At 39.9% G+C, this 26,636-nt stretch overlaps 1 protein-coding gene across 5 annotated transcripts; it reads left to right on the top strand.

The window, feature by feature from the left end:
• Positions 1 to 250: 250 nt before the first annotated feature.
• On the top strand, positions 251 to 26,633 carry ccdc30 (coiled-coil domain containing 30). 5 transcript variants are annotated; one of them, XM_051949257.1, is made up of 28 exons: positions 251 to 466; positions 1,222 to 1,434; positions 4,122 to 4,304; positions 4,583 to 4,703; positions 5,507 to 5,697; positions 5,943 to 6,023; positions 6,183 to 6,257; positions 7,710 to 7,851; positions 8,236 to 8,307; positions 9,746 to 9,861; positions 9,951 to 10,057; positions 10,162 to 10,354; positions 10,589 to 10,687; positions 11,179 to 11,307; positions 11,439 to 11,576; positions 12,430 to 12,608; positions 13,717 to 13,984; positions 14,236 to 14,343; positions 14,873 to 15,043; positions 15,292 to 15,501; positions 18,141 to 18,298; positions 18,471 to 18,636; positions 21,346 to 21,467; positions 22,160 to 22,301; positions 22,419 to 22,555; positions 23,261 to 23,378; positions 23,489 to 23,553; positions 23,634 to 26,633. In XM_051949257.1, the coding sequence occupies exons 2-28, from the start codon at positions 1,420 to 1,422 to the stop codon at positions 23,839 to 23,841; spliced, it is 3,714 nt and encodes a 1,237-aa protein (XP_051805217.1). In that variant the 5' UTR covers positions 251 to 466; positions 1,222 to 1,419; the 3' UTR covers positions 23,842 to 26,633. The 5 variants fall into 5 exon arrangements, with proteins under 5 accessions (XP_051805217.1, XP_051805216.1, XP_051805215.1 ...); XM_051949256.1 differs by having other exon boundaries at positions 252 to 466; positions 1,225 to 1,434; positions 14,221 to 14,343; XM_051949255.1 differs by having other exon boundaries at positions 252 to 466; positions 14,221 to 14,343.
• The last annotated feature ends 3 nt before the right edge of the window (positions 26,634 to 26,636 follow it).

The raw sequence follows: 26,636 nt of genomic DNA, 5'->3' as shown, positions 1-26,636 counted from the left end.
AAAGCTTGGGTCTTAGGAGGTTCAAGTTCCTGGTTTCCATTTCTAATGCCGTTTCATTGCCCCAGACTTTATTTTTAGTTGAAACTCTGGCTCTCAACTACCCCGATTCGTCAATTTTTGTTTGTTAGTGAGTGAAACTGCTGTCATTTACAACAGTTGTTTTAACTGCTATATTATTCTGTACAATCCAATTAGTTGTTTTGTTTTATTTTGTTTATTTATTTTTGCTTTTCTTGATTTTTTTCTATATTTGGGTATACACACACATTTAGTTATTCATTGACTCATTTTTTTCTGCATTTAGGTCTTACAGGGTTAAAACACCAGTTGGTTGCGACCAATGATCGATTGTCCCCCGTGTCTCCAGAATGGTACGGTCCGTTGCCTAGGCGCCAGTAGAAGCCAATTCTGTCCGCCACGCCTGTCCTCAGCACTTGGCATTCTTGTCCCTGTTACCCTTTAAAAGGTGAGTGAAATTTCAACTGTACACTGCAGGCTCACCTTGGGCATCTCGGAGAAGTTCAGCAGAAGTCTTCAGGTATCACAGCGACATATTTACGGTCTGCACCAGTTGCTGCCAAGCGGCCACTGGGAAAAAACGCTATGGCTACCGTTAGCAAGCTAGCGTTAGCTCCAACGTAAAGTATGCTACCTTAACTTTGGAGCTAACTTTGCTGACTAGCGAGCACCCCTGGTGCTCGCTGTTGTCAGTTTGGGTTATTTGCTAGCTCACAAACACAACGTGCACAGCCACACAGTGAATATTACAGCTTTCTGAAAAGGAATGTAAGTTGCCGTTGTTCTACAAAAGCTTCATTTGCTCCTCCTCGTCAGACATTTTGGAAACAAACGTTCGGACGAAAGCTGATTTTAAATTAAGTGAAAGTTGTCACTTATCAGAAGGCTAGCAGCACCGTGTACGTTGCAAGAAATTTGTATAATTTTTTAGTTTGTTTAGGTTTTTGCTAAATGCAAATATGCAGGACAGGCGTCTGAGAAAGGTCGAGCTGTTTCCCTTTACTGCTTATATTAAAATCTTTATGATTACGAAGCAGCTAATCAGCTTGAGGTTTTGCATAGCCTGAGGTAATGCAGTCTACCTCAGCTGTTAAACTGCTCTAGCCTGTCCTGGCTGAGGTAGCGAGGATAATCTCCAGGTTTGTCACCACAGGTCGTGACATGACTTGACAGCATTGTTCTAAAGCATCTTTTCTTTTGCAGCAGAACTCAATGACTGTTGTCACAGATGGATCACAACAACAATGGGAGAGATGAAGTTTGAGAATCTGCTTATCTACAGCACATTATTACAAACCGACTCCTGTTCTGTTGGGTACCATGTAGACAGAACTGCTGTTTGGGATCAGTATATTCACTACTGAGGAATAAGTAGATGCACCTTCACCAAACTTCAGTAAAATGGATCACGAAGAGGTAAAATATGTTGCTCGTTGACTGAAATGCACAGCTTGTGACACTGTTTTGTTATTCTCAGAGGCTTCTTGTCCACTGTCTGCATGATATCTGCTGGTAATTACCTCCGCCAAGGAGGTTATGTGACACCCGGCATTTTTGTGTCTGTCTGTCTGTTAGCAAGATAACTCAAAAACGCCTGGGCAGATTCACATGAAATTTTGAGGGGATGTAGACTATGGCAAGAGGAAGAGCTGATTTAATTTTGGTGGCAATCCGGAAAGGATCCTGGATTCTGGATCACTTTGAATTTTTTAGTATGTTTTAGTATGTGGTCCAAAATATGACAAAAACATCATAGGTTAGTATGTCGTCCAACAAATTGGAACAAGGTGTCCAGATAGCTCAACTAGTTAGGAAGGTGATTCATAAACAGAACTGTGTCAGAGATGCAGGTTCAAGTCCAGCTCCTGCTCCTTTACTGCAGGGGTTTCCTGTTTTCCTCTCTATCTTTGGCGGAGGTCTGCACTCTCCGAGTGCTTTTCTAGTTTTAATTTGTTATCGTACAATTTATTATCTACATGCTACAGTCGTTGCTGGAGCGAATACGTCCTGCACTCATAGCCGACATCCACCAGTACAAGGATGGTGGTTGAGGTAAAGGTCTGATCCTTTAGCCCAAAGGTGTCAAACATGCGGTCCGCGGCCCAAATCCGGCCCACCAGAGGGTCCAATCTGTCCCTCAAAGTGTAAAAATTACAGAGAAGACATAAATTGCAGATTGTAAATTCGTAAAACTATGAATCTAAAATAATTTCTAGACCATGACAAGTTGTTTTGATCATAAAGTAAAATACTAGATTGCTCATTGTTCTTTTGTTGTCTTGTCTCGTTTTTGTAGTATTTTGTCTTGTTTTTAGTTGTTTTTGTATTTTTTATCTGGCTTTTGTCATTTATCTCATGTTTTTGTCTTTCTGTGTTTCCTTTTCATCTCGCTTGTGTTTTTTTGTCTTGTTTTTGTGATTTTGTGTTTTGCTTTATACATTGTTCTGTATCGTTTCTGTCGTTTTGTGTAATTTTTTGTCTCATTTTTGTCATTTGTCCATTTTTTGTCACTTTGTAACTTTTTTGTCTCCTTTATGTTTTGTTTCATGTAATTTTTTTGTCAATTTGTGTCTCATTTTTGTAATATTTAGTCTTTTTTTTTTGGACTTCGGTTCTTTTTGATCACAAACTAAATAATGTTTAGTTCCAGATATCTGTGGCTCAATGTTTTGTTCCTTTGTAGACACTCTGATCTAGAAGTTGTAATGTGTAAATGATCAACTGAGGAATAAAATTGTTGAAATTTCCCATAAAATTTTAGGTGGCTAATTCCTTAAATGTGAACATTTTTAGAACATACTTTTTTGCCCTAAAAGAAAGGAAAAATTTGGAGTTGTAGTTATTTATAGGTTATTATGCTGTGATTTTACTGGTCACTGGAGATCAAACTGGGCTGAATGTGGCCCCTGAACTAACATGACTTTGACAGCCCCGCCTTTAGCTGTTCATTCCACAAGAGCATAAACCAACTGGTGTGATGTTTGAGTGTGACGGACACATGAGACCCGTTACCAAGCCTCTGACAATACGCTGCATGTCGTTGGAGCAGTGACAGCTCCTCGTCTAAAGGCTACACCTCTGCTGCTCAGGTTACGAGCCATAAACAAAGTACAGTATTGAATTCAGCGACAGGTGTTTAGCGCTGGCTCGCCACACTGATGTTGTGTCTCTATACAACGTGTCTGTCGTTCATACTGATCAGTTTTCAGCAAGAGTGGCAGCCTTGATGTGGATTTTTTTGTTGTTAGTTAGTAGGATAGTTTGCTATCATGCCGTATCAATAAAATATCACTGATTTGGCAACAGTCAGAAGTAAGGAGCAGAACAGAAAGATTCTGCTATAGGTCCTTCCCCCAAGTCATCTGACTCATAAACTCACAATGGTGCAACAATGTTTTGTGCAATTTGTTGTGTATAACCTATTTATGTGCACTGTGCAATATGAAATACCCAGCAATATTCTTTTATGGTTTTTATATGTGTCTATACTTATTGTCATAGTTATTTTTAGACACTTACTTCCTAATCTTATCACTTAGTTGTTTTTTTTTTTATAAGAGGGTGTATAATCTGAGCCAATGCAACGTAATTTGGTTTGGATGTGAACTGTCATGCATAGCTGGAATGACAATAAAAGTAATCTTAGTCTAAATCCACAAGTATATGTAATTTGCAGTGTTATAGCATATAAGGAGAATTTAACAGTTTTCATTTTATAGCTAACTGACACTAAAGTTATAGATGGATGCATGGATAGATACTTTCTTAATCCCAAGGGAAATTTCAATGTTCAGCAGCTTACATACAGCAATATAAATAGCAAAAAGACAGGACAGGCGGGTTAGTAACCGTAACATTAAAGGTTAGTACATACTTAAAAACGCTTGTTGTACAGTACTATAAAAATGCTTCTAATTTTAAAATCTATCAAAAATAACAAATGTAATTAAACTTTAATGCGCAATATTTACACACCTAACGTGCTTAGACATTTTACGTAAGTGTTTTCCTTCCAAACTGCAGCTTAACACAACATTTCAACACTTTACTGACAAGTACGGTATCTGGTAACGAAACACTGAGTTTCTCCTCTGGATCTTCAGGCATGGACAGAGCTGGACCAGATTTCTATGCGGCTTCAAGAGGATGGTTTGCCTCCTGCTGCCAGTGCGGAGGAGAGACAGCGCCACCTGTGGCAGCAGCTGCTCAACAGCGAAGCAAAGCTTCAGTCGGCCACCCAGGAGCTACAAACCCTACGGCTGCAGCAGGCCAATGAGATGAAGGAGGTGAGACACTTTTCTGGTGTTTTAAGTTATCCAGCTGCCGTACCAGTATCATAGACTGTTTGAACTAATAGTTTGTAGTTCAGTTTCTTGACATACAGTCAACAGCTCATCATTTTCTCTGAAGCTGTAGTATAGACTCATTAAACAACTTCAGCTAATGACTAAAAGGCATTACAGAACAATCACACACTTACCTGAAATGTTTGCAGGTTAATGCCAGTTTCTGAAAATGTGTCAGTGAGAGCTACTTTACTCCATTTCTGTTTTGTACCTGTCAGGTGGAGAGCTACGTTGCACATATCCGTGGGCTGTTGGAGGAGCGTGAATGTCTGACTGCAGACTATGAACGAGACAATGAACACTTGCGACATGAACTCCACCAGATCAGACACCAACAAGGTGAATTCATTGCAACTGCGGTTTATAATAATAACAGTAATAATAACTTTATTTTTATAGTACCTTCAAGGAGAACATTCACACTGTGCTTTGACAGGTAGAACATAAAATATGACAGAGATGTACAGAATGGATAGCTACTTAATCCTTTAATGCACAACATGGGTCAAAAGTGACCCAAATCTCCTGAGCCACACTGCGCATCAAAGGGTTAAGAGCTGTTTAGAAGGACGACATCACGTAAGAGGGTTAAGAGAGAAGCTGAAGAGAAAATAAAAGATGGAAGCAGATTAAGATCAGGAGGTTAGAAAGAGGGACTACAAGCAAATTTTAAAAGGGATAAAAAAACAGAGTGAGAACTTAAGTTGAAGGAGAGTCTATAAAAGTGGGTTTTAAGAAGTGATTTACAGAAATTAGTTGATTTGGCGAGCCTTATCTCCTCAGGCAGGTCGTTCCAAAGCAGAGAGTCCCTGACAAAGAAGGCCAGGTCACCCTTAGATTTAAGCCTTGACTTTGGAACAACCAAGAGAGACCCACCCGAGGATCTACTATTCTTTCCTTTATGTTACAGTCCAGCATGGCTCCCAAGTAGGATATTTTAAACACACCTTAGCTCGGTTGACCGTAACCCACTTTTGATTTTACACGACCGCTTTCACGTCATAGCTGCATAACTTCCCCGAGATGATATTTTCCTGTGTTTATGCTGAATCTGAGACAACAGAGCTTTATCTTGCCTTAAACATTCTCTCATAGTCTTGCCAGAGAAATTCCTGATCAGAGTAAATTCCCTTTTCTTCCAGAGAGCCAGAGCAAGGAGCTGGCAGAGATGCTGGCCCAGGAGGACCTCGGGGAGATGGGCCTGAGCAGCCCCAGTGAGCAGGTGGCTTACTTGCTGGTGGAGAGGGCCACGCTGCTGGAGAGGCTGGAGGCTGCTGAGAGGAGGCTGGAAAGTCAGAGTCTCTGTGGCAGCTTCAAGGAGGTTCACCACCAGGTACAGGCCCGATCTACGTACTGCAGAGAACTTCAGAAGTTTTATTTTGAATAGTTTTGACAGCCAGTATCGTCTGTACTAGTAATTTTTCGCTTTTGAACTGTAAATTTAAAGCTCTTGTGTCTTAAACAGTTAATTTGCAGCCTTTAGTTATAGAGAAATGTCAAATTAAGCTGTCCAAAAGCTTTGTAGTTGTAGAGAAATGTAATAATTGACGTCTCTGTCTCTTTGTGGCATTTGCACAGGAGCATATTGGTGGCACGATGGGGCAGGACCTAAAGCAGCAGAGGGAGGATATACAGAAGACCATAGATAGCATGACGAAGGTGAGGTGACGCGTATTTTGTCCTGCCTAAGTTACAGGTTGGAAAAACTCCCTTGGCTGGATTCATTTTGGAGAAGATAATGTTAATGTACAGAGATGCAGCTTCATAGTTATCGAGTCCGCTGTGAATCTGCATACACTGATTTTTTCTTCTCAGCAGCCTTCATCCCAGAGTCCTTGGAAGAAGCTGTTTGGCCTGCGCAGGTCTGGTCAGAGCAAACACAATATTACCCCTGTAGGTTTCCTCTTTACAGCCTATACTAACTGAAAACTAACACTGGTATGGTGGTAAAGCACCAAACTGCATCATCACCGACCTCTTTCAGACTGCTCTTTGAAATACTTTCCTCACCGACGACGTCCCTTGACATTCGCGTGACCACGACAGACACATTGCTTGTTTCAGTAACACGTCTGTGAATGTAATTTTCTAATGGCGTCCCAGCAGACCTGTGGTTAAGGTGCATAGCATGTCCTCGCCTTAAACCCTTTCTGTCTGTTTCTTCTGTGGCAGAGGTGTCAAACTCATTTTAGTTCAGGTTCCACACTCAGCCCAATATGATCTGAAGTGGACCGCAGCAGTAAAATCACAGCAAAATAACCTAGAAATAACCACAACTCCAGATGTTTGCTTTGGTTTAGTGCAAAAAAAAAATACATTCTGAAGATTTTCACATTTAAGGAACTACTTTTTACAAAACATCATGAACAACCTGACATTTTTCAAGAAAAATAAATTCAGTTTCAACAACATTCAGCCTCAGTTTATCATTTACGCATTACAAATTATAGTTCACAGTTTATCTACAAAAAGTCACAAAACTTTTAGTCACAGGTATCTGAAACTGAATATGGTATTTTACTTTATGTTCAAAATAAAAGTCAGACAAATAAACAACAAAAACAAAACAAAATATTACAAAAATGAGACACAAAATGAAAAAAGCGAACAGCAGAATGACAAAAAATGAGCCAAACAACACAAAAAGAGACAAAAATTAGACAAAAAAGTTACAAATGGACAAAACAGTGAACAAATCCCAAAAACGAGGCAAAAAATTACAAAAAAGAAAAAGCGACAAAAACGACATAAAACAATGAAATGACAAAAATAAGACAAAAAACACAAGAAAGGCAAAAAGGAAACAAAAAACGACAGAAACGAGAAGCGAAACAACAAAAACATGAGACAAACGACAAAAGTCAAACAAAAACAAGACAAAATGTTACAAAAATGAGACGCAAAAGAACAATGAACAATATAATATTTTACTTTATGATTAAAACAAGTCTTCAAGCTCTAGAAATTACTTTAAATGTGTAGTTTTACAAATTTACAATTGACAGTTCATGTCTTTTGTGTAATTTTTCAGAGGGTAAAATTACAGAGCATGTTTGACACCCCGTTCTATGGTTATCAGCTAAACATGCAAAAGCACAAAGCAACACGTGACGAGACACGGGTAATATCTTGTATACTTTTTGTCTCCCGGGTCTCTCGATGCAGAGAAATAAGCTCTAACTCATTCCCTCCACTTCTTCACAGCCTGCAGTGCTGATGAATCTCAGAGTGCACGTCTGTTACAGCTGCATGTCGGATCGCTTGCACCTCCGTTCTAACCACCGATGTGTTTTCTTGCCGCTCTCCTCCAACTCTAACCGCTCGTGTCTCGTTCTTTAACGTCAGGCCTACAGCGAGGAGATCTCCAAAGAGCGGCTGGAATGGGACCTGGAGGAGGCGTCCAGGAGGCTGGCGATGGCTCATCAGGACATCCGCAGACTCACCAATGAGCTGGACGCTGCCAAAAACAACAAAGTCGACCCAAGCGGTATGCAGTATGTGTCCGTTGATGTGTTGAGAGTATACAGAAGTATTTCCTACATGCAAACCTGGCCTGTTGCCTCCAACTTTTAAAATGTTTTAATGTACAGAATAGCTAAAACGCCACTCACTTGATATTCGCTGTCGTGAAAGATTTGCTTAATATACACCCCCTGTCAGAAGTTTTAGGACAGGTTCTAATTTATTTGAATGAGAATGTGTCCTAAAACCTTTGACAGGGTTGTACTTTACTTTTCACTTGTGAACTTCTATGTGAAACTGTGCTAATACAACCAGCTATAGGAAATATTTCGCAGCATTAAAAACATATTTAAGGGGAAATAATTAGCATTGATGCATGATAGAATTAAAAATATGCTTCTAACCTCAGGATCTGAGCTTCAGGGAACAGTCCAAGAAGTAGAGAACCTGAGGAAGGAAGTGGACAAACTGAAACACTGTGGTGAGACAGAGTGGTGTAAATTTTATCTGACCATTATAAAATTCCTTTGGGCTAGAAATCGGCGGGAACATTTTTGGAAGGAGTCGGAGTGGATATTGTTTCTATGTTTTATGATTTAGGTTGTGGTTATTGACTTCTGCTCGTGTTAAAGCTGCGCTGGGATCCACAATATTAGAAGGATAATAAAAATATTCAACAAACCATTTCATGTTTAGAATATTTATACTCTACTGCATTTGATTTTTGTTTTTTATTCTTTTAAATTTAATCGATTTAGACAGAAGTTGACTTGCCAACACTTTCACATGTCCTTTTCCATTTGCACTTTGACAATAGTTTATTGTATGAGGCTGAAGCACAATGAATCATTATGTTAGTAAAAGGAATACTTCTGTGTGTTGCACTGGAAAAAATACCCCTCTCAAAACAAGAAAAAAAAAACTTATTTCAAAGAACTTTTACCTTGAAATAAGTGGAAAAAATCTGCCAATAGAACAAGCAACAAATGGCTTGGTAAGATTTCTTGAAATAAGATTTGATATTTATAATATTGAGATCTTAAAATTAGCTGGGAAATTTTTTAAAGCTATATTTTACCAGGATTGTCAAGATTAGGGGTCTTTAACCCTCCTGTTGTCCTCATTTACAACACCCAAAAAAATATTATTGCCTTTTCTGAAAAAAAAAAAAAATCAAAAAATTCAGCAAAAAATTCCCCAAATTTATAAAAATTTGAAAAATCTTCAGGAAGAAAATTCCTTAAAAGTTTCCCTTAAAACTTTTATTTTAAAAAAATTAATTAGGCAAGAAATAAAAATTTAAAAAATGAAAATTGTAAAAAAAAAATGAATAAAAAATCTTCCAAAAAATCTTAAAAATATCTAAAGTGATTACATATTTATCACTAAAACTTCTAATATTTTCTTTAAGAACATTCAAAAAAAAAATAACCAAAATCCAGTGAATTTCGCTGGATTTTGGTTAATTTTTTTCTGAATGTTCTTAAAGAAACTTTTTTTTTTAACATTTCCTTTTTTTCCCCATCAAAAAATTTCCCCAAAAAATGTGAAAATGTGGAAGTTTTCACTATGAATTTTTTTTTCTTCACATTTTCAAATTTTAAAATGGGTCAATTTGACCCACAGGACGACACGAGTGTTAAAACAAGATTGTCTTAAAACAAGTCCCTCCATCTTGATGAAATGTCTCTTGTTAAGTGAATTTATCTTAAATCTAGTGGGATGAGACATTTTGACTAAAAATAAGACGAACAGATTTGGTAGGATTTTGAGTTTTTGCAGTGTGGGCTTAATGTGATTTACGTTAAGTATGTTTGTAAGCTTCATTTTAGATTTAAAAGACCAAACAACACAGAAATATGCGCACATTTTACTGTGCTCGTTTAGGTCTGAATGGTGTTGGTGTTTTCTCTCCACAGATATGATGAAGCTGCAGCGAGCCAAAGAGCAAAACGACCGACTGGAAGCCGAGAACAGAGCTCTGAGGGAGAGAATACGCATTATGGAGTCCGAGAATAAAAATCCCAGGGGCCAGGTCAGCATTTACAGAGTTTATTTATTAAAATAAATAGTCACAAACGTTCCTGCAACACCTCAGGATTGTTTGTTGTTGTGTTTGTTCAGATGACAGTAAACGATGCAGCCAGAGAGGATCAAAAGGACGTTAGCGTTGAATCTCAGAGCAACACGTCTGCCCTGTCAGCTCAAGAAAAGGATCACATTCACAAACGGTAAATAAGAGCTACATCACGGATAACGGTGTGAGACTTTTATGCTGATTTCAAATGAATCCCACCTGCTCTGTCTTACTGTAACCGCCGTTATTCCCTGTTAGGTGTCAGGAGGCGGTGGAAGATGGGCTTGTTCAGGTCCGGGAGCTGCAGAGGCAACTCCAGAGGCTTCGCCAAGGACAGGAAGAGCTGGAGGAGAGGAACGAGGAGCTGGAGGCCCTGCTGGGGGAGGCCCAGAACGCCAGCAAGGAGGAGAGGCATCGCCATGAGGGAGAACTGGAAGGGCTGCACAGGAGGGTAAATGAGCTGGGCTGACTTCTTGTTCAAGATTGCTTCTTATTTTTGTAACTGGAGAAAGGATGGATTGATTAGTCACCAGTTATTATTCTGGTTTGGACGTGGAGAAAGCTAGCTTCATAGACATTTATTAATGTCAGTCCTTAATATAGAAAGGGTCAGACAGAATAATTTAGTCTCGACAACAGTCATCCTTCTCTAATGGCTGAGTAATAATCTAAACTGGCCATGCAGATCAAAAGCCTGGAGGCAGAGTTAAAGAAGCAGGATGCCAAAGAAAAAATGCTGAAGAACGGAGAGGAAGTCAAAACCACCGAGTCCTACCTACAGCTGGTAAGAAATGACTCTTCTTGATATTAATAATGTTTCCAATGTTCTCAATTTACAGTATCAACATAGCAACACTGGCTACACTTAAATAACTGTGACTATTAAAAGCTTCAACATAAAGAGGTGTAATACTGCTTAAAATGCAACAAAAAAAGGGAGTTTTAATTGGCTTCAGTATTAGATGCACCAACAGGCAAATAAATATAACCAAGACACACAAGGAAACTGTGAAAGTTTGGCCAAAAAGCTCTAATTGGACGCCAATAGAACATCATGGAATTGAAAGTAGGCCTGCTTTACAATCCAGTCCTCGCTTTACTGTCCTCTCAGATTCCCACATGTATATAGAAAGTTAGATGTGTGCAAGATGTTTAATCCTAATCAGCCTGCAGAGATTAATTAGGGCACATCAAAGAGTTTAGACACTGTACTTCAAATTCGTGGTTCAGTGCAACCCATGAATTTTATGCACATTGTTTTCACCACGTACGAAGCACCTGAGGGACAGCAGCCAGGAGAGACTGGCTCTGCTCGAGGCTCGTCTGACTGAGGAGAAAGACTGGAGGAAGCAGCTGGAGTTGGACCTCAGTGCTGCTCAGGCGGCCCTCAAAAAAGATAAAGAGGTATGACTGAAGGGAAAAAGCAGAAACCCCACAGCTACACAAGTCTGTGAAATGTGGTTATTGTTACAGATGAAAATACGTTTACAAAGCTACAAACGAACTAAATGAGTCTCCCACTCTCGAAATTAAAGGCTTTGCAGATAGGTGAGAAAGAGCTAAAGAAGCTGAGAGTTGAGGTGAACAGTCTTCAGACCGAATGCCAACAGGGGAAAACACTCATCAAGAGCCTCACCCAAGTCAAAGGGGAAAAAGCAGTTCTGGAGGAAAAGGTTTGTTTACTTGTCTGTTTGCTGTCATTGACACCTTGCATAAGTCATTTAACCCTCCTGCTGTCCTCATTTATGGGCACCACAGAATATTGTTTCCTTGTCTGAAAAAATCCAAAAATTCAGCAAAAGAAATTCCCCAAATTCCTGAAAATTTGCAAAACCTTCAGGAAGAAAATTCCTGTAATGCCTTAAAAATTTCAGTTGAAAATTTTATTTAAAAAATCCCCCAAATTTGGCAAAAAAAATCTTGTAAATAATTTCAAAAAATGAGAAAAAAATCTTCCAAAAAAATCCTAAAAATATCTAAAATGATTTCATATATATCAGTTTAACTTCTGATATTTTCTTAAGAACATTCACAAAAAAATCCACCAAAATCCAGCAACATTTTTAACATTTCTTTTTTCCACCCAAAAACGTTCAAAGATTTCCCAAAAATGTAGAAAATGTGGACATCACAAGTTTCATTGTGAAAATATATTTTTCTTCCCACATTTTCAAACTTTAAAACGGGTCAGTTTTGACCCGCAGGACGACACGAGGGTTAAAACGCGATGAAAATGTCATGAAATATCTTTCTACAGGGGTAAATGGTTATAAATGAGATGACAAATTTTGCTAGAACTGAAAATATAATAAATATGTATTCAAAGCTTGGATGCATATGTCGCATCAAAACAGGTCAATTTGAAAACCGTGTAGATTCACTGTCAACAAATCAAAACAAATCTGACAACATGCCAACATAAATACGTCGATGTGGATCTACAGCCGGCATTATTTTGACATTTACACTCCCAACATGAGGTTCTCACCATCTCCCTGTCTCCTTCTGTAACTCTCTGCCTGTCAGGTGGCCCAGATGGAGCGAGCCCACAGCAGACTCCAGAAGGAGCTGGAGCGCTACAAGGACAGCAGCCAAACCCAGGAGGACCTGAGGGAGAACAGGCTTCAGGTGGACCAGCTGCAGGAGCAGGTTGACCGGCTGACAGCTGAACTCGGCAGCCTCCAGACGGCACACGATACACTGAGGTTGTTTTCAGTTCAGGATTCCACACCGCAAAAGATACGGGGACATGTGGGTAAAATGCATCAGGGGTGTCAAACATGTGGCCCTCGGACCAAAAGTGGTCCTCTAGAGGGTCCAATCCCGCCCTCAAAGTGTAAAAATTACAGAGAAGACATTAACTGCAGATTGTAAATTAGTAAAACTATAAATTTAAATTAATTTCTAGACCATGACAAGTTGTTTTGATCATAAAGTAAAATACTCGATCATTTTGTCATTTTGTTTTGTTTTTTGTAATATTTTGTCTTGTTTTTAGTTGGTTTTTGCATTTTTTTTGTCTGACTTTTGTTGTTTGTTTCATGTTTTCTTTGTGTTTCCTTTTTGTCTCACTTCTGTTTTTTGTCTTTTTTTGTCACGTGTTTTGCTTTATTTGTTGTTTTTTGTGTCTTTTTGTGTAATTTTTTTGCTTTGTAACTTTTTGACTAATTTTTTGTATCTTTTATGTCTTGTTTCATGTCATTTGTTTAATTTTGTGTCTATTTTGTGTCTATTTTGTGTTTCATTTTTGTAATAATTTGTCTTGTTTTTAGTTGGTTTTTGCATTTTTTTGGTCTGACTTTTGTTGTTTGTTTCATGTTTTTGTCGCTTTGTGTTTCCTTTTTGTCTTGCTTCTGTTTTTTGTCATTATGTGTTTTTTGTCATTACGTGTTTTGCTTTATTTGTTGTTTTGTGTATCGTTTTTGTCATTGTGTGTAATTTGTTTGTCTCATTTTTGTCATTTGTCCATTTTTTTGTTCCTTTGTAACTTTTTTGTCTAATTTTTTGTATCTTTTATGTCTTGTTTCATGTCGTTTGTTTCATTTTGTGTCTACTTTGTGTTTACCTTTGTTCTATTTTGTCTTTTGGATGAACTAATAACTTGTCAGCAAAGTAAAACGATCACCTTTACTAACTTTGTTGAATAAAAAGATTTGTTATTCAAATATAAGAAAACGACAACATGAACATAATCAATCTGCTGTGAAGGATAAAACTGCTGCAACTTACATCTCTTTTGTTCATCATCCACTTGCAAGATAAGACTGGAACAGTGCAGCTAACGTCATTTGCATATATGTGCATATTTTCCAGGGATGAGACGTCCTCCGAGCGGCTGCAGACCGCTGAGCTCCAGGCCCAGCTGAGCTCCAGCGTTCAGGAGAAGCTGGCGGCTGAAGGAGACAAAGAGCGACTGGAGCTGGAGATAAAGCGCCTCAACAAGCAGCTCCAGTGGCATCAAGAGCAGCTATCCTTCACAAAGGAAGCACTTAGTAGCAGCCAGAAGCCTGAACTCCACACAGCACAGGCTGAATCTAGACTCAGTCCAGTGGAGAAGACCAAGGATGAGAGCTTTGGTCAGGTAACTTCACTGGTACCTTTGAGTTGATTTCATAAAAGGTTCAGATAGGAAATGATCCTGTTTAACTGTTACTTATAGGTTGTTTAGATGTTTAAAAAATTGGAGCAAATGGTATAAGAGGGGGATGCAACTGATCGTCTTCTTTAGCCTGCTTGTACATGAAGGCCAACAGAAATGGATTCTTCACTGCTCTGGTCATATATGATTCATACGTGTGTGTTGTGTTGTGGTAAAAGCTTTCATGTTTGAAGGAGGAGCTGAATCGTCTGCAGATGAAGCTAGAGGAGGAGCGGCAGCTGGCCTCTCAGCACCAAATGGCCCTTCAGGCTCAGGTCAATGAAGCCCAGGCACGCGTCAAGGTACTTCAGATCAGAACACGTCCCCGACATGTCTGAGGAGCAAAGCTGTTTGTTTCTCAATCTAATGATCACAGTCTCTCTTGAATGCAGTATTTTTGAGTTTCAGTTTTTTTTAGTTATTTGCTTTCCATTTCGTTTGACTTTTGACATTGCAGCAGCTGTATTAGACCTTTATTCTTCAGGCAATAGCGAATTTGATATATAATTTAAAGAAGTAAGATCAATAAGGCAAATCTTAAACCTTTCATTTCGGTTCTTTAGCTTGTAGAATTCCAGCAAGTTGTCATCTTCTTTTTTATATCATATTAAAGCTGATGATTAACTGAAATGCTCCAAGGCTCCCTGTTTCAGTGTTTAATTTATCAGAATTTGACTCATCATCAAATTCTAGGACGCACATTGGACTGGTTTGATGACTCGTAACTGATACAAAAACCATAGCTGGGGACACTCTGCCACCTGTATCCTTCTGTACTTGTCCCCTTTCATAATAAACGTTCCCACACTGACTTCTTTTTTCCATGTTCAGTCCCAAGACTCGGTGCTGAGCCAGAAGGCCGAGGAGGCCAAACAGATGAAGCAGGACCTGCAGAGGGCCCAGAGCCTGTTCACGTCAGCAGAGAGAGAGCTGCGCTACGAGAAGGAGAAGAGCGTGGACCTGAAGCGACACAACACTCTGCTGGACCAGGAAAAGCTCAAGGTTGGTATTTAACTGCAGCACACTGGGAATTTCCTGAATGCTTCTGACATTTATCACCTAATCATCATCTCAATCACACTCTTAGTCACTGACTTCACTCTGAATGCTAATCTCCATGACTAAATGTGAAACTCTAACATAAACTTCTACAGGAGACGCACACATTGTCTGTTTATTTAGTTGTTATACTGTTAGCGTCGCCTTTGTTTTTGTGTTCATGCTTTGTGTTTCCTGTGTGCTTCCTTCAGCTTTGTGCAGAAGTGAAGCAGGTACAAAACAAGCTGGTCCAGGTGGAGCAGAAAGTTCAGACTCAGGAGGCTGAATGTGAACGTCAGCAGCAGAAAATCAGGGAGCTGGAGCTGGAGCTGGCTCGCAGCTCCACAAACCGCAGCGCCACCACCAGTCTGCAGGAGGACCTACAGGCCGAGAGGGCACGGCTCATTGCTGCTGACAAGAAGGTCAGTGCGGCAACACCTGGTGATCCCACGGGTAGATCAGTCCCTCCATTTCTATGTTAGAATATTACAGATAAAGATCTGAACCTACAAGACCTGAATTCAAAATGTTTCAGGGCTCCAGACTGAGACCAAAATGGTTGCATTTGGGACCTTTTTTTCAGAGTGTGCCAGTTAAAATCTGAAGTGGTCACATTGTGGTAGTGACTGATGATCATTCAGCTGTATTAGAGCTGCTCTAACCGACACAGACAGCTACTGTGGTAACCACAGTGGTAGAAAGTAGGACTTTTATAGCTTTGGTGTATTTACCCAAAATATGGTCTTCTTGTGAAATGCAGAGCGCACCGACATGCGCTGTTTTTTCCGCTCTTAGAAGAGACCGCATGTAAAAACAATTATTTGGTTATACAGTTAAGACCATAGATATTTGGACAGAGACAAACTTTTTCTCATTCTTTCTAATTTTGGTTCTGTTCAGCACCACAATGAATTTTAAATAGAACACGGTTGAAGTGCAGACTTTCAGCTTTAATTCAGTGAGCAAAAAGATTGCATAAAAATGTGAGAAATTAAAGCATTTTTAAACACAATCCCTTCATTTCAGGGGCTCAAAAGTAGTTTTACATATTAAATAACTGAAAATAAATGTCCATTTCTAATACTTGGTTAAAACTCTTTGCTGGCAGCGACCGCCTGAAGTCTTGATCTCATGGATGTTACCAGATGCTGGGTTTCCTCCTTTTTAATGCTCTGACAGGCCTTTACTGCAGCAGTGTGCAGTTGCTGTTTGTTTGTGGGCCTTTCTTTCTGAAGTTTAGTCTTTATCCGGTGAAATGCTGGTTGAATGTTGATACCCTCAAATGAAAGCTGAGACTCTGCACTTTATGTCCATTATATAACTATATTGGAATATGTTTCATTAAACAAGTAAAAAACAAAACTTGTGTCAGTGTACAAATATATATGGACCTAACTGTATATATGTTTGACAAATCTGACATTAAAACGGCCTAGTTTTACTCTTTCAAGGTCACTTTTGTGTAGCTACCAAGCAGCAGTTACCGCAGCCTACAATGTGTGGCGTTTAGGGAACGTTGGCAAACTGTAGTGTCTCTTTATAGGCAGATGTTCAGCAGGTGCTGTGCTCTGCAAGCGACAAGTTACGATCAAATTAGGAAGCTTTTTTTTTTTTTTTTTTAACTGGTGCTGCCAGTGAAAAAGTGAAACTCTCTTTTCATCAGTGAAGCCTACATTTGGCTTATAATTGCAGCTTTTCCACATCGTAAGGTTGGTCACCTCAGACATGTCTGCTGGTTGTCTCTGATTGCCAATTTTAGATTTACTGAAGCCAGTTCATGCAAAGACCAACAGACTAAGCTGAACTTGTGATAAAGGCCCAAGATGATTTTACATGACAGTTCCATAGCCTGTATATAAAGATGGACGTAGCATCTGGCTCCAGAATTGAAGCCAACCCGGAAGTGTCAAAAACTTGCATTATCACGCCGTCCACTAGGGTTGGCTCCAAGAAGCTTTTTCTCCATAGACCCCAATTCATTTTTGGAAAAAATAAAATTTGATAGACTGATTTTCTACAGCTCAGGATTTTTTTCCTGTTAGTTTTCATGGTCAAAATGAGAGATCAGGTGGCCGATCTTAAAATAAATCAACACTGAATTTTAAACAAATCGTTAAAGTTGGCGGAGCCAGGGGGCATGGCTATACTTGATGGACAGCAACAGAAGCCTGTGTGGTAAAATGTGGGCGGGATAAGAGAGTCCTCAGCCAATCCTGCCCCTAGTTGCTCTCCGGTCCAGTCTGTTTGATGACGCTTTTTACGTCACTGGCTCCAAAAAATCCAAAATGGCGACCAGGAAGTAGCAAAATCCGGGCTTCATTTTCTCGGCGTTGAAACCAACGGGTGACGTCACGGTTAGTTTACGCCTGGACAGTTCCTATTTTCTTGTTTGGAATCTGTTTATAGTTCACTTAGCCAGGAAAACCTACACACTGAGTGAGCCCTTAATGGAATACGCTTTCTGTGAGCTGATTTGCCCTTGCGCCTTAATAAAATTTATGTTTATCTGAATTTTCAACATGTAGAAGAAGCAGTTGCCCTCCAGCTTGTAAAGAAAGGGGTGGGATTCACATTGTTACAGCAGCTTATGTAGCAATAAACAAAATAATAATAAAATAGTAATAATATTTACAATATGTGCACGGATGAGAAATGAGAGTGAAATAGTACAGTACTAACACACTGTAAACAGCACAATATAAAGTGGTTTGAACAAATAAGTTTAAGAAGTGCAAAGCTGCAGCAGTGGAAGAATTACTCTGCAAATTCTATGGTTTGGGGTGATATGATATGAGTCCAATTTGTGATTGTTGACACCAGCTGGTGATGCTGATGTTAGAAAGTCTTACAGTCTTGCAGCTTTTTTGCTGTTGAAAGATGTCAGAACGTTTGCTTTGCTTCCTTTTGCATAACTCTTTTTCACTCTTATTTGCAGACACTATAGACTATTTCTACAGAAGATTTTCCAAAAAATCCTGTCCTCCTTTTGAAATGGACGGGAGGTCGAGTGCTCACGTTTGTTTTTCTCAAACTGAAGCCTGTGGCTCTGCTGTGATTGAAGGTGTTGGAGCTGCAGCAGCAGCTGAAGAGTGCCCAGCACCAGCTGCGTGTGGAGGAAGCTCGGGCCAGCGAGAGCAGCCGCCTGGAGAGGGACAGCAGGGATCTGTCTGACGCCCTGTCAGCCCTGAGAGCCCAGCAGCAGGAGGAGCACATCACCAGGTCACACAGTCTGCAGGGCCGCTCACACTGCCCAGTCTGTCTCGGTCCCTGTAGTAATAGTACAACAGTAATCGACAGTTTTCAAGTTCAGGGCACAGTTCTTCTCCAAATTAAAGTCACCTGCTGTTTTTTAACCCTGCCTCCACCGTCTTGTCTTCCCTTCTTCTCTCAGGAAGCTGTTGGAGCAGCGTGAGGAGGAGCTGCAGCAGCAGGTGCGATCCCTGAGGCTGAAGGAGGCTTCACTGACCAGAGCAAACACAGAGCTCAGCCACCGCGTTCAGCAGCTGGAAACCCGTCTGTCCATCCTGGAAACTGAGCTCAGCAAGGCCAGAGAGGAGGTGAGGAAGAGTGTGCAGCAGTTCATCAGGTGTCATTGGTACCGCAAAGGTTTGGGTGCTTGAGGTGAAAATGTCTCGTAATTTTAAAATAGTTGCTTAATTGTAAATAGCAGCTAAAATCCACCAGTGAGTTTGCAGTCTTTATGTGGCTTTTCTGTGATATTTTCTTGATGTGTTCTGAAAGTTTTTTTATTCCCCAAACCAGTGTTTTCATCACACATTCTCTGGCCAGTTGGATTAAGTTAATTTTGTTGTTTCTTACTTTAAATAGCGTTACTTTTAAACTGACAACTCAATGAGGAAAAGTATGTTTTTACCTTCTTTGGCTAATAGTCAGAGCCATATCGCAGGACATAAGGAAAGACTATGACCATATTTCACATTTGACACTATCTTGTGTGGCCACCTTGAATCTGTGTTGACTGTAGATCTTCTCATTTGCCAGTTTGAATACATGTGTGAAGTATTTTACAGTTTGTAGCGTCTTTGCTGCAACATCCACATTTACAGTGTTATCTATGGTCATGGCTACACCTCTGCGTTCTATTGGAATCAGCTGTATTGGCCAAACGTGAACACATGCAAAGAATTCGACTCAATCAACAAGGAGACCATGAAGCTGTATATTTGTGCTTGTAGCTAAAATCCGAAACTCTGTTGTTTGTCCATTCTGTGTCCTCTCTCACCTCATCTCCACTTCTAATCCTGAGTTGTGTTGAGATTTCAGTCAGTTGCTGCAATCCAGTAAATTCCTGCAACTTGTGTAATGCGTCAGCGTGCACAGTCTTGGCAAACAGACACACACTGAAGAATATAGGGATAATACTCTGTCTTTGTACTTTGTCTGAAACGACACAACAGAACATGATACTGCCACCACCATGCTCCATCGTAGGTTTGGTGTTCTTGGGGTTAAAGTCCTCACCTTCTCTCCTCCAAACATATTTTGGTGAAAAGCCCTTTTCTTTCTCCGTATGAACAACAGGAATCTTCTGTTGAGCCTTAAGGTGCCCTTCCAGAGGAAGTGCTTCTTTTTTGCATGACAGCGACTTCACCCGTGTTAATTTAGAACATGCTTAAATGTGAACGCTGACAGGTGTTTTCCAGCAGCTTCTAAAATATTGCAGGCCTACTCTTTGGTGATTTTTAGATGACTCTTGACCATCCTGATCAATTCTACCTCAACAGAAGGTCTTTTTTTTTTTTCTGATTGTGGCCGTGACACGACTGTAGCATGACCTTTATACTTACAAATGATTGTTTGCACAGTTGAATTGTGGGATCTTTGCTTTGAAATGGCTCATTTGACTTGTTTAAGTCAGTGATTTGCTTTTTCACATTTGTGCTAAGCTCCTTAGACTTTCCAACTGTACCGTTTGTGGCTGAGTCTGACTAAATATGCCCTAATTAAATTGGCTCTGAGGAGTTACCAGCTGTAGTCAATCATAATTGTGACACAGAACAACAGGACCAGGCAAGCTTAACAGACAATTAAGCCATTAGCCAATCAGAGGTCACTCTGCTCTGTAGCTCTGCAGAGGAGAAATATCTTTCCATATTTGTGGAAGGTTCAGAAGAGAGTTTCTGAGTGTTGAGACGTATATTTGGTGTGTTGGCTGTCACTTCTGTGTGCGTGCATTTACAGGTAGGTTGAAAATGCTTTCAAGTTCATGATGAGTTTTATACTTTTTAATTTGCATTTTTACAAGTTATTCAGATTTTTTTTGTCTTATTATTCCTTCATTTCAAAGGGTGGGATGGCTTTGAAAACAGGTAAAAGTTAGAATCAACCACAAATAAAACATTTCATTCCCTAGGAGCACCGTGTCAAATTCAACAGACACAAGAGACAGTTCTAAGTACTCTATGGACAGACTATGCTGTGCAAACAAAGTACATATAAGAAACTCTCAATAAACCTCACAAGAAGAACATAAGCTATGACTAATTAAATATACTTTTTATATATTTATCTATATATTTAGTAAATCTAATAAATACATTTGATGACAGACATAGAGATCTTTCTGTAAACTATTTACATTAAAAGGTTTACATTTTTGCAGAAACAATAAATAGCTATGAAGGCAAGGCAAAGGAGAGAAAATCTGTGGTTTCTCTCCTTTGCCTGCAGTTGCATGTTTACATAGTTTTCCTTTGTTGCTGCAGATGGCTGGTTGGGCTACGTGCTTTGATTCCTTCGGTTCGTTGTCTCATGGTAGTGTTGTGATCCTGCTTACGTATTATTTTCTTCTTCATGTTTGTTTCTTCTTTCTGTTTGTTTCTTGTTTATAGAACCACTCACATGCGTAGAGATGCTGGCATATGTGTAACCTCTGTTAGGAGTGGAAAAGAAAAAGGGAACACCTTGTCTTACATTCTAACCTGATGAACCCCATTGACCGGTGAAAATTCATACAGTCTCAGAATTTCCAAAACAGTAATCACTCATGAAAAGTTAAAAGGCCTTGGAACTAAGAAAATTACATTAACCCAACTTTTTACATCATCAAAACTGATGTTTAAACTCGCTGTACGTAAGCAGATTTTGTCATTTTTCGACGCAGTCCTCTGGTTGTTTGGGATGTCTGATTCTGGGACACTGGAGGTGGATCTGTAGGGTCCTGCTAGCTGTGGCAGTTTGTCAATAATTTCGAATATGTTTACTGCCATTTTAATTTAAATCTATGTGCATTATGCATTCTCCAGGCTAAAGACAGCCAGAAGTCCAGCCTCAGACTGCAGGAGGGGCTGGTGGCCTGTCAGCAGGAGAGTGAAAGACTGCAGGAGGAGCTGCAGCAGGTTCTCCTCCAATGTGACGCACATGTCAGGTAAGACCTAAATAACATTAATATTTACACAGTATTATAAGATAAACAAGGCCATGAAGATTTTTCTGATCGTTTTTAAAGCTCGTCAGGCTCTCACCCCAAGCTACATTTATGATCCGTTGACCTCAGTATGATCCTGCTCACAGCCTCAGACCCTCAGGTGGATTCTTCTGGTCGTTCCAAAGTCGAGGTATAAATCTTAAGGAGACCGAACGTTCTCCATCAGGACCTCGACTTTGGAACAGCCTGCCTGTAGAGTCAGAAACCTCTTTTAAATAAAACCCACTTTTATAGACTTGCTTTTATGTGAGGTTTACTTTTAGCTTGAATTGGTTTTAGTGTTTTTTTTTTCTGTAGTATGTCTTGTTTATTTTAGATGTTCTCTCCGGTTGTATTTTACTTTTAGCTGCCTGGTTCTTTGGTGTGATGTCGTCGCTTTAATTATTATTTTTTAATTCTGTGACTTTCTGATTTTTAGTTTCTAATTTTAACCCTCAATCTTCTGTTTTAATTTTTAACACTGCCTAGTTCCTTTGTCTGATATGATTGCTAATTAATCATTTAATTTATTTCACTTGTCTGCTCTGACTTGTCTCCTATATCTTGTTCTATATAAAACAGCCATAGTATAATCACTAAATAAGGAATATAAAGTTGTTGTTTTTCCTCATGTCTTCTGCTCCACCAACCAGGAAGTACAATGAAAAGCAGAGCCAGCATAAGACCAAGCTCCGTCAGGCCAAACAGCTGTTTCTGAAGGCGACAGCTCAGAGGGACTGTACCATCCAGAAACTGGAGAACGACCTGCTTCTGGCCTCCAGCCTCTCACACAAGGTCCCCAACACGCCACAGGATGCTGTCCTGAGTCCATTTCCTTCTAAATGCGCCTCGAGAGATGTTTGTGCTGGAAAAATATGTTGTAGTCTCTTTGCTTTTATGTATTTTTTTTAGGAGAAGGAGAGGATTCAAACGGTGATGGAGGAAAATGAGAAGCTTTTGGAGGAGAAGAGGGAGCTGTTGCATAAGATAAGCGAGGCCGAGGAAATGGGCAGCAAAGGCATGAGGACCGCCTCGACAGTCCAGCACAGGTATCGGAATGATTCACTGTTTACATACAGGTACCTGCTGAATGCAAGACTGTATACATTTAATTGTTGTATTTAATGAATATTATCAAAAACGTAAATCCATACTCATGGGGTTTGATCTAAGTTTGTCTTATAACTGCACCACAAGAAAATAATGTATCTGCCAGCATAAATTGTCATTACGATACATATCATGTCTATACTCGTTATTTAGGACATAAATTACACGGTGGATAAGGGTCAATATATAACTAAGGGACTTTTGAAGTCCATGGGATACATCTTGCATATATTTGTATTAAAAGTTAAAAAAAAACAATTATCTTTAAACTATTTTTATGTTCATTATGATCGTGTCTCTACAAATTCCATAACTCTTAATTATGGAAACAGTCATTTATTAATAAAATGACTGGATATCACTAAAATGTCAACTAAATAACCATCCCAATTTAATAACAACCACCTTCTTTACTACAATATCTTAAAATAACTTAGCATTTTAATTTAATCAACTGTATATATAACATTTTAGAAGAATGTGCTGTTGTTGATTTTAGGCCTGAAAACGGCAAAAAAAAGTCGACTATGATACAAAAAGTCCCACAGTTATTTATATATATATATATATATATATATATATATATATATATATATACCCGTAAACTGTTTTAAAGTTGTGTCTGAACAAGAATCTGTTTAAAGGGTCAACGTGTTGGAGGTGGAAAACAGACAACTGCAGGACCGAACTCTGAAGCTCTCCAATCAAGTCAGCTCCTTAGAGCGCGCCTTGAGGAACGTCCAGTCGTTCTACAGCCTGGAGGTAGCACCAAACACATCTCGCCTTCATGTAAATCTGCTCATGTGTCTTTGGTTTTATTGCGATTAAAAAATGTCAGTGTGTTGATGATAAATGGCTCAAATGCCCAACAGAACGCCAAAAAAGTGCTGCCCTCTGACAGTCGCTCGCTCGGCGTCCTCCATACGTCTGCACTCAGGTACGGCAGCTTTAAGGTTTAATTAATGTGTTGGCAGATGTTTGTAATTAATAATAATCAGCGGCTTGTCGTATCACCAGTCTGACAGCAGGCTCCTGCGACCCGCTGGATATCTTGGACGCGATCTGCCGTGCGAAGGGCGACCGTGTGGCGGGGGACGGCACCCGGGCGTCTTTCTCCACCCACCAGCCACCGGAGCAGGGATACCTGAACCTCACCTCCCCGCTGCTTCCTCCAGCCTCCACCACAGGCCCAGAGGAGAACTCTAATAGCAGTGAGCAGGTATGAGGAGGCTCTGTTTGAAACAACTCGAGAAGATCAGTGCTGCAAGCATTAAAGGGGAACTTTGGTTTTTTTCAACCTGGGGTCTGTTTTCATGTCATTTCTTACATGTGAGTGATGGAGAAATGAATTTTAGACATAGCTCCAGTATTTAGCCAGGCAGGCAGCTTAGCAGCTCAGCTAGCAGCTCAGCTAGCGAAAAGTATGGGGCAGCTGGCCCCCCCGCGTCAAAGTCCGCCCAAACGTGCTTTTTTTCCCACACTGACCGGCTCAACATACTAGAGATGAGAAGTGAACGGATTACCGCATCAACTGGAGTTTCAGGGTCCATTTGTAAAATGTTTAGCTACAACTTTAGCGTTTCCTTCTCCGAGTACGGTATTCTGTGAAAGCTGCGCGAAGTGTAGCGCACCATTCTGTTGCCACAACTCGGAAATGCGCACTGACGACCCATTAGTTTTACCAGGTTTAGAAAAAACTAATTGTTCTGTAATCCGACACAAAATCGCTCCACTCGTCTCTCTTCACCTGAGGCAAACAGCTGTTTCCCCCACTGGTGTTTTGGCGCGAGCTATCGCGCGATTTCGGAACGAGATTTGCTTTCTAGCATCCCGAGATTTGGATACAGACCACAACAAATGTGGATCGCCAAGTAATGTGGAGGTTTTCGTTCACTTCTCATCTCTAGTATGTTGTGGGACACTCTTTGAGACTATCTGAGCCGGTCAGTGTGGGGGGAAAAAGCACGTTTGGGCGGACTTTGACGCGGGGGGGCCAGCTGCCCCATACTTTTCACTAGCTGAGCTGCTAGCTGAGCTGCTAAGCTGCCTGCCTGGCTAAATACTGGAGCTATGTCGAAAATTCATTTCTCCATCACTCACATGTATGAAATGACATGAAAACAGACCCCAGGTTGAAAAAAACAAAGTTCCCCTGTAAGTAGCACTGAAGCAGCCGCCATTTCAGACAGAAGCCTGAATAAAATAGTGAAAGAATATGTAGAATGCAAATAAAAACAAACGGTAATAATGAAAGGGAGCTTCCACTGCAGTTCTGCTCAGGGTACCAGTATTGTGATCCAAGTCCAAGCTGAGAGTGAAAAGAAAAAGCCTGTGTGAGTGTCAATCATTCTTTATTCCATATTTTTAAGAAAAGAGGATGTAATGGGAGATTTGAAGCCAAACACGTGGTACAATCTTGTTTCCTGCTGAGGGACTCGGCCAGTTGTTTGCACCAGCAGCAAAGCAGGTCAGAACGATTGAAAGCCTCGTACTGACTCATGGGAACGACTGTTATGGTGTTTATTTATACAGTCGTAGAAAAAATGATCAGACCAGCCTCGTTTTCTTCGATTTCGTGTTTATTTTAATGCCTGGTGCCACTAAAGGTAGATTTGTTTGGACAAATATAACAACAAAAATAGCTGATAAGAGTTTAATTTCAGAGCTGATATCAGACATTTTCATAGTTTTCCTGATAATAACCAAAATCCCTTCAGTTCTTCCATCAGTAGCTATGGTGTTGTTCTGCAAAAAACAGCTTTTAAGATTCCATCTGTTTTAGTCCCATGATCCACACAGGAGTTAGATGTTTCCTCTGGCGACCAGCTAGCAGTTTGGTAGAACCATGCTGGGTTTGTTTTTTCTTGGTGTAATGAACGGCTGTCTTGGAGATCTTCAGTTTTTTCTCTACCTGTCTCTCACTCATGATGGCTGCCTTTGTGGCTTCACATAATTCTTTAGTTTTAGGCGTTATGTGAGAGCTGACAACTTCTGCTACGGCTTGAATGTCAGCAGAAACCACTCTATGGCTTTAAAATGTCCTCATATAGGCTGGAATACAGTGAAGCTGAAGCATGTCAAATAGGACATAAAGTATGACGGAATCAGCTGCGTTTATAGTCGTGTTCATTCTATTCTTCAGGTAATAAACCTTTAGTGGTAGCAGGCGTTGACATGAGCAAGAAATTGAAGAAAGCAAGCGTGGTCTGATCATTTTTCCAGTGACTGTACTGTATGTCGTATATAAAGCTGCAGGATAACACGATGCACGTCACACTAGTGCAGTAAATGCCAGAAACGCATTTGGTGAGGAATATTTGTACGAGACTTTTATAAACTAAGCACTTTAAGTTTTTCTTGTGTTTACATTTTGGAAAACTGTAGCAGTGGGAAATGAATGGTGTGCATTTTTCCCGTTAAATTCAACGTTGGCAGTGTTTGGATGCCTAAAAATGCCTACGGTGTTGTATGTTTGTGGCTTTACTGTGTCAAAAAGTCTTCAAACATATCAGTGTTTTTACTCTTTGCATATTCATCCTGACATCACATAACACTGATCATTTTGTGGCAAACATTGGGCTCCACTTTAAAATAGGTCATTATTTACTAGCTTGATAGATTCAGCCACTCCAGTATTTCCAATGTGCACCTTTAGTTTAAGTAAAAATCCAGAGAAACCACAGAATTTCACACGTTTTTTGTCTGTTTTGAATTTCTAGTCAACCTCAGATTTCTTCCAGGGACTCAGAAACTAATTCTACTTTAGCCACATACGTGTACTTTATTCATGGCATTAAATATTATTTTGTACCATCACAGCTGTATTCAGTGGGAGCGTTTATCTTCAATGTGCCTGAGAGGATGAAGTGTTTAACTTTATCTTGCTGCTGCGTCAAAAAGCCTTTTTGAGAAAAACCGAGACGAACTCGACGAGAAACTTTTGTTGTATTTTGTACGGATCCGTTTTATAAAAGCAAAACTATTTTTATAAATAAAAGCTGATGAATAACAAATGCAGTG

This window comes from Acanthochromis polyacanthus, chromosome 6 (assembly GCF_021347895.1).
Source record: "Acanthochromis polyacanthus isolate Apoly-LR-REF ecotype Palm Island chromosome 6, KAUST_Apoly_ChrSc, whole genome shotgun sequence".
Lineage (NCBI taxonomy): Eukaryota > Metazoa > Chordata > Actinopteri > Pomacentridae > Acanthochromis > Acanthochromis polyacanthus.
This window is presented reverse-complemented; position numbering and strand designations above follow the sequence as displayed.

What these genes read in the sequence shown, in the direction of transcription:
- ccdc30 (XM_051949256.1), top strand. An exon ending in AGGCCAATGAGATGAAGGAG is followed by an intron (nt 4,305 to 4,582) that starts GTGAGACACTTT and finishes TGTACCTGTCAG; the next exon opens with GTGGAGAGCTACGTTGCACA. An exon ending in TCAAGGAGGTTCACCACCAG is followed by an intron (nt 5,698 to 5,942) that starts GTACAGGCCCGA and finishes GCATTTGCACAG; the next exon opens with GAGCATATTGGTGGCACGAT.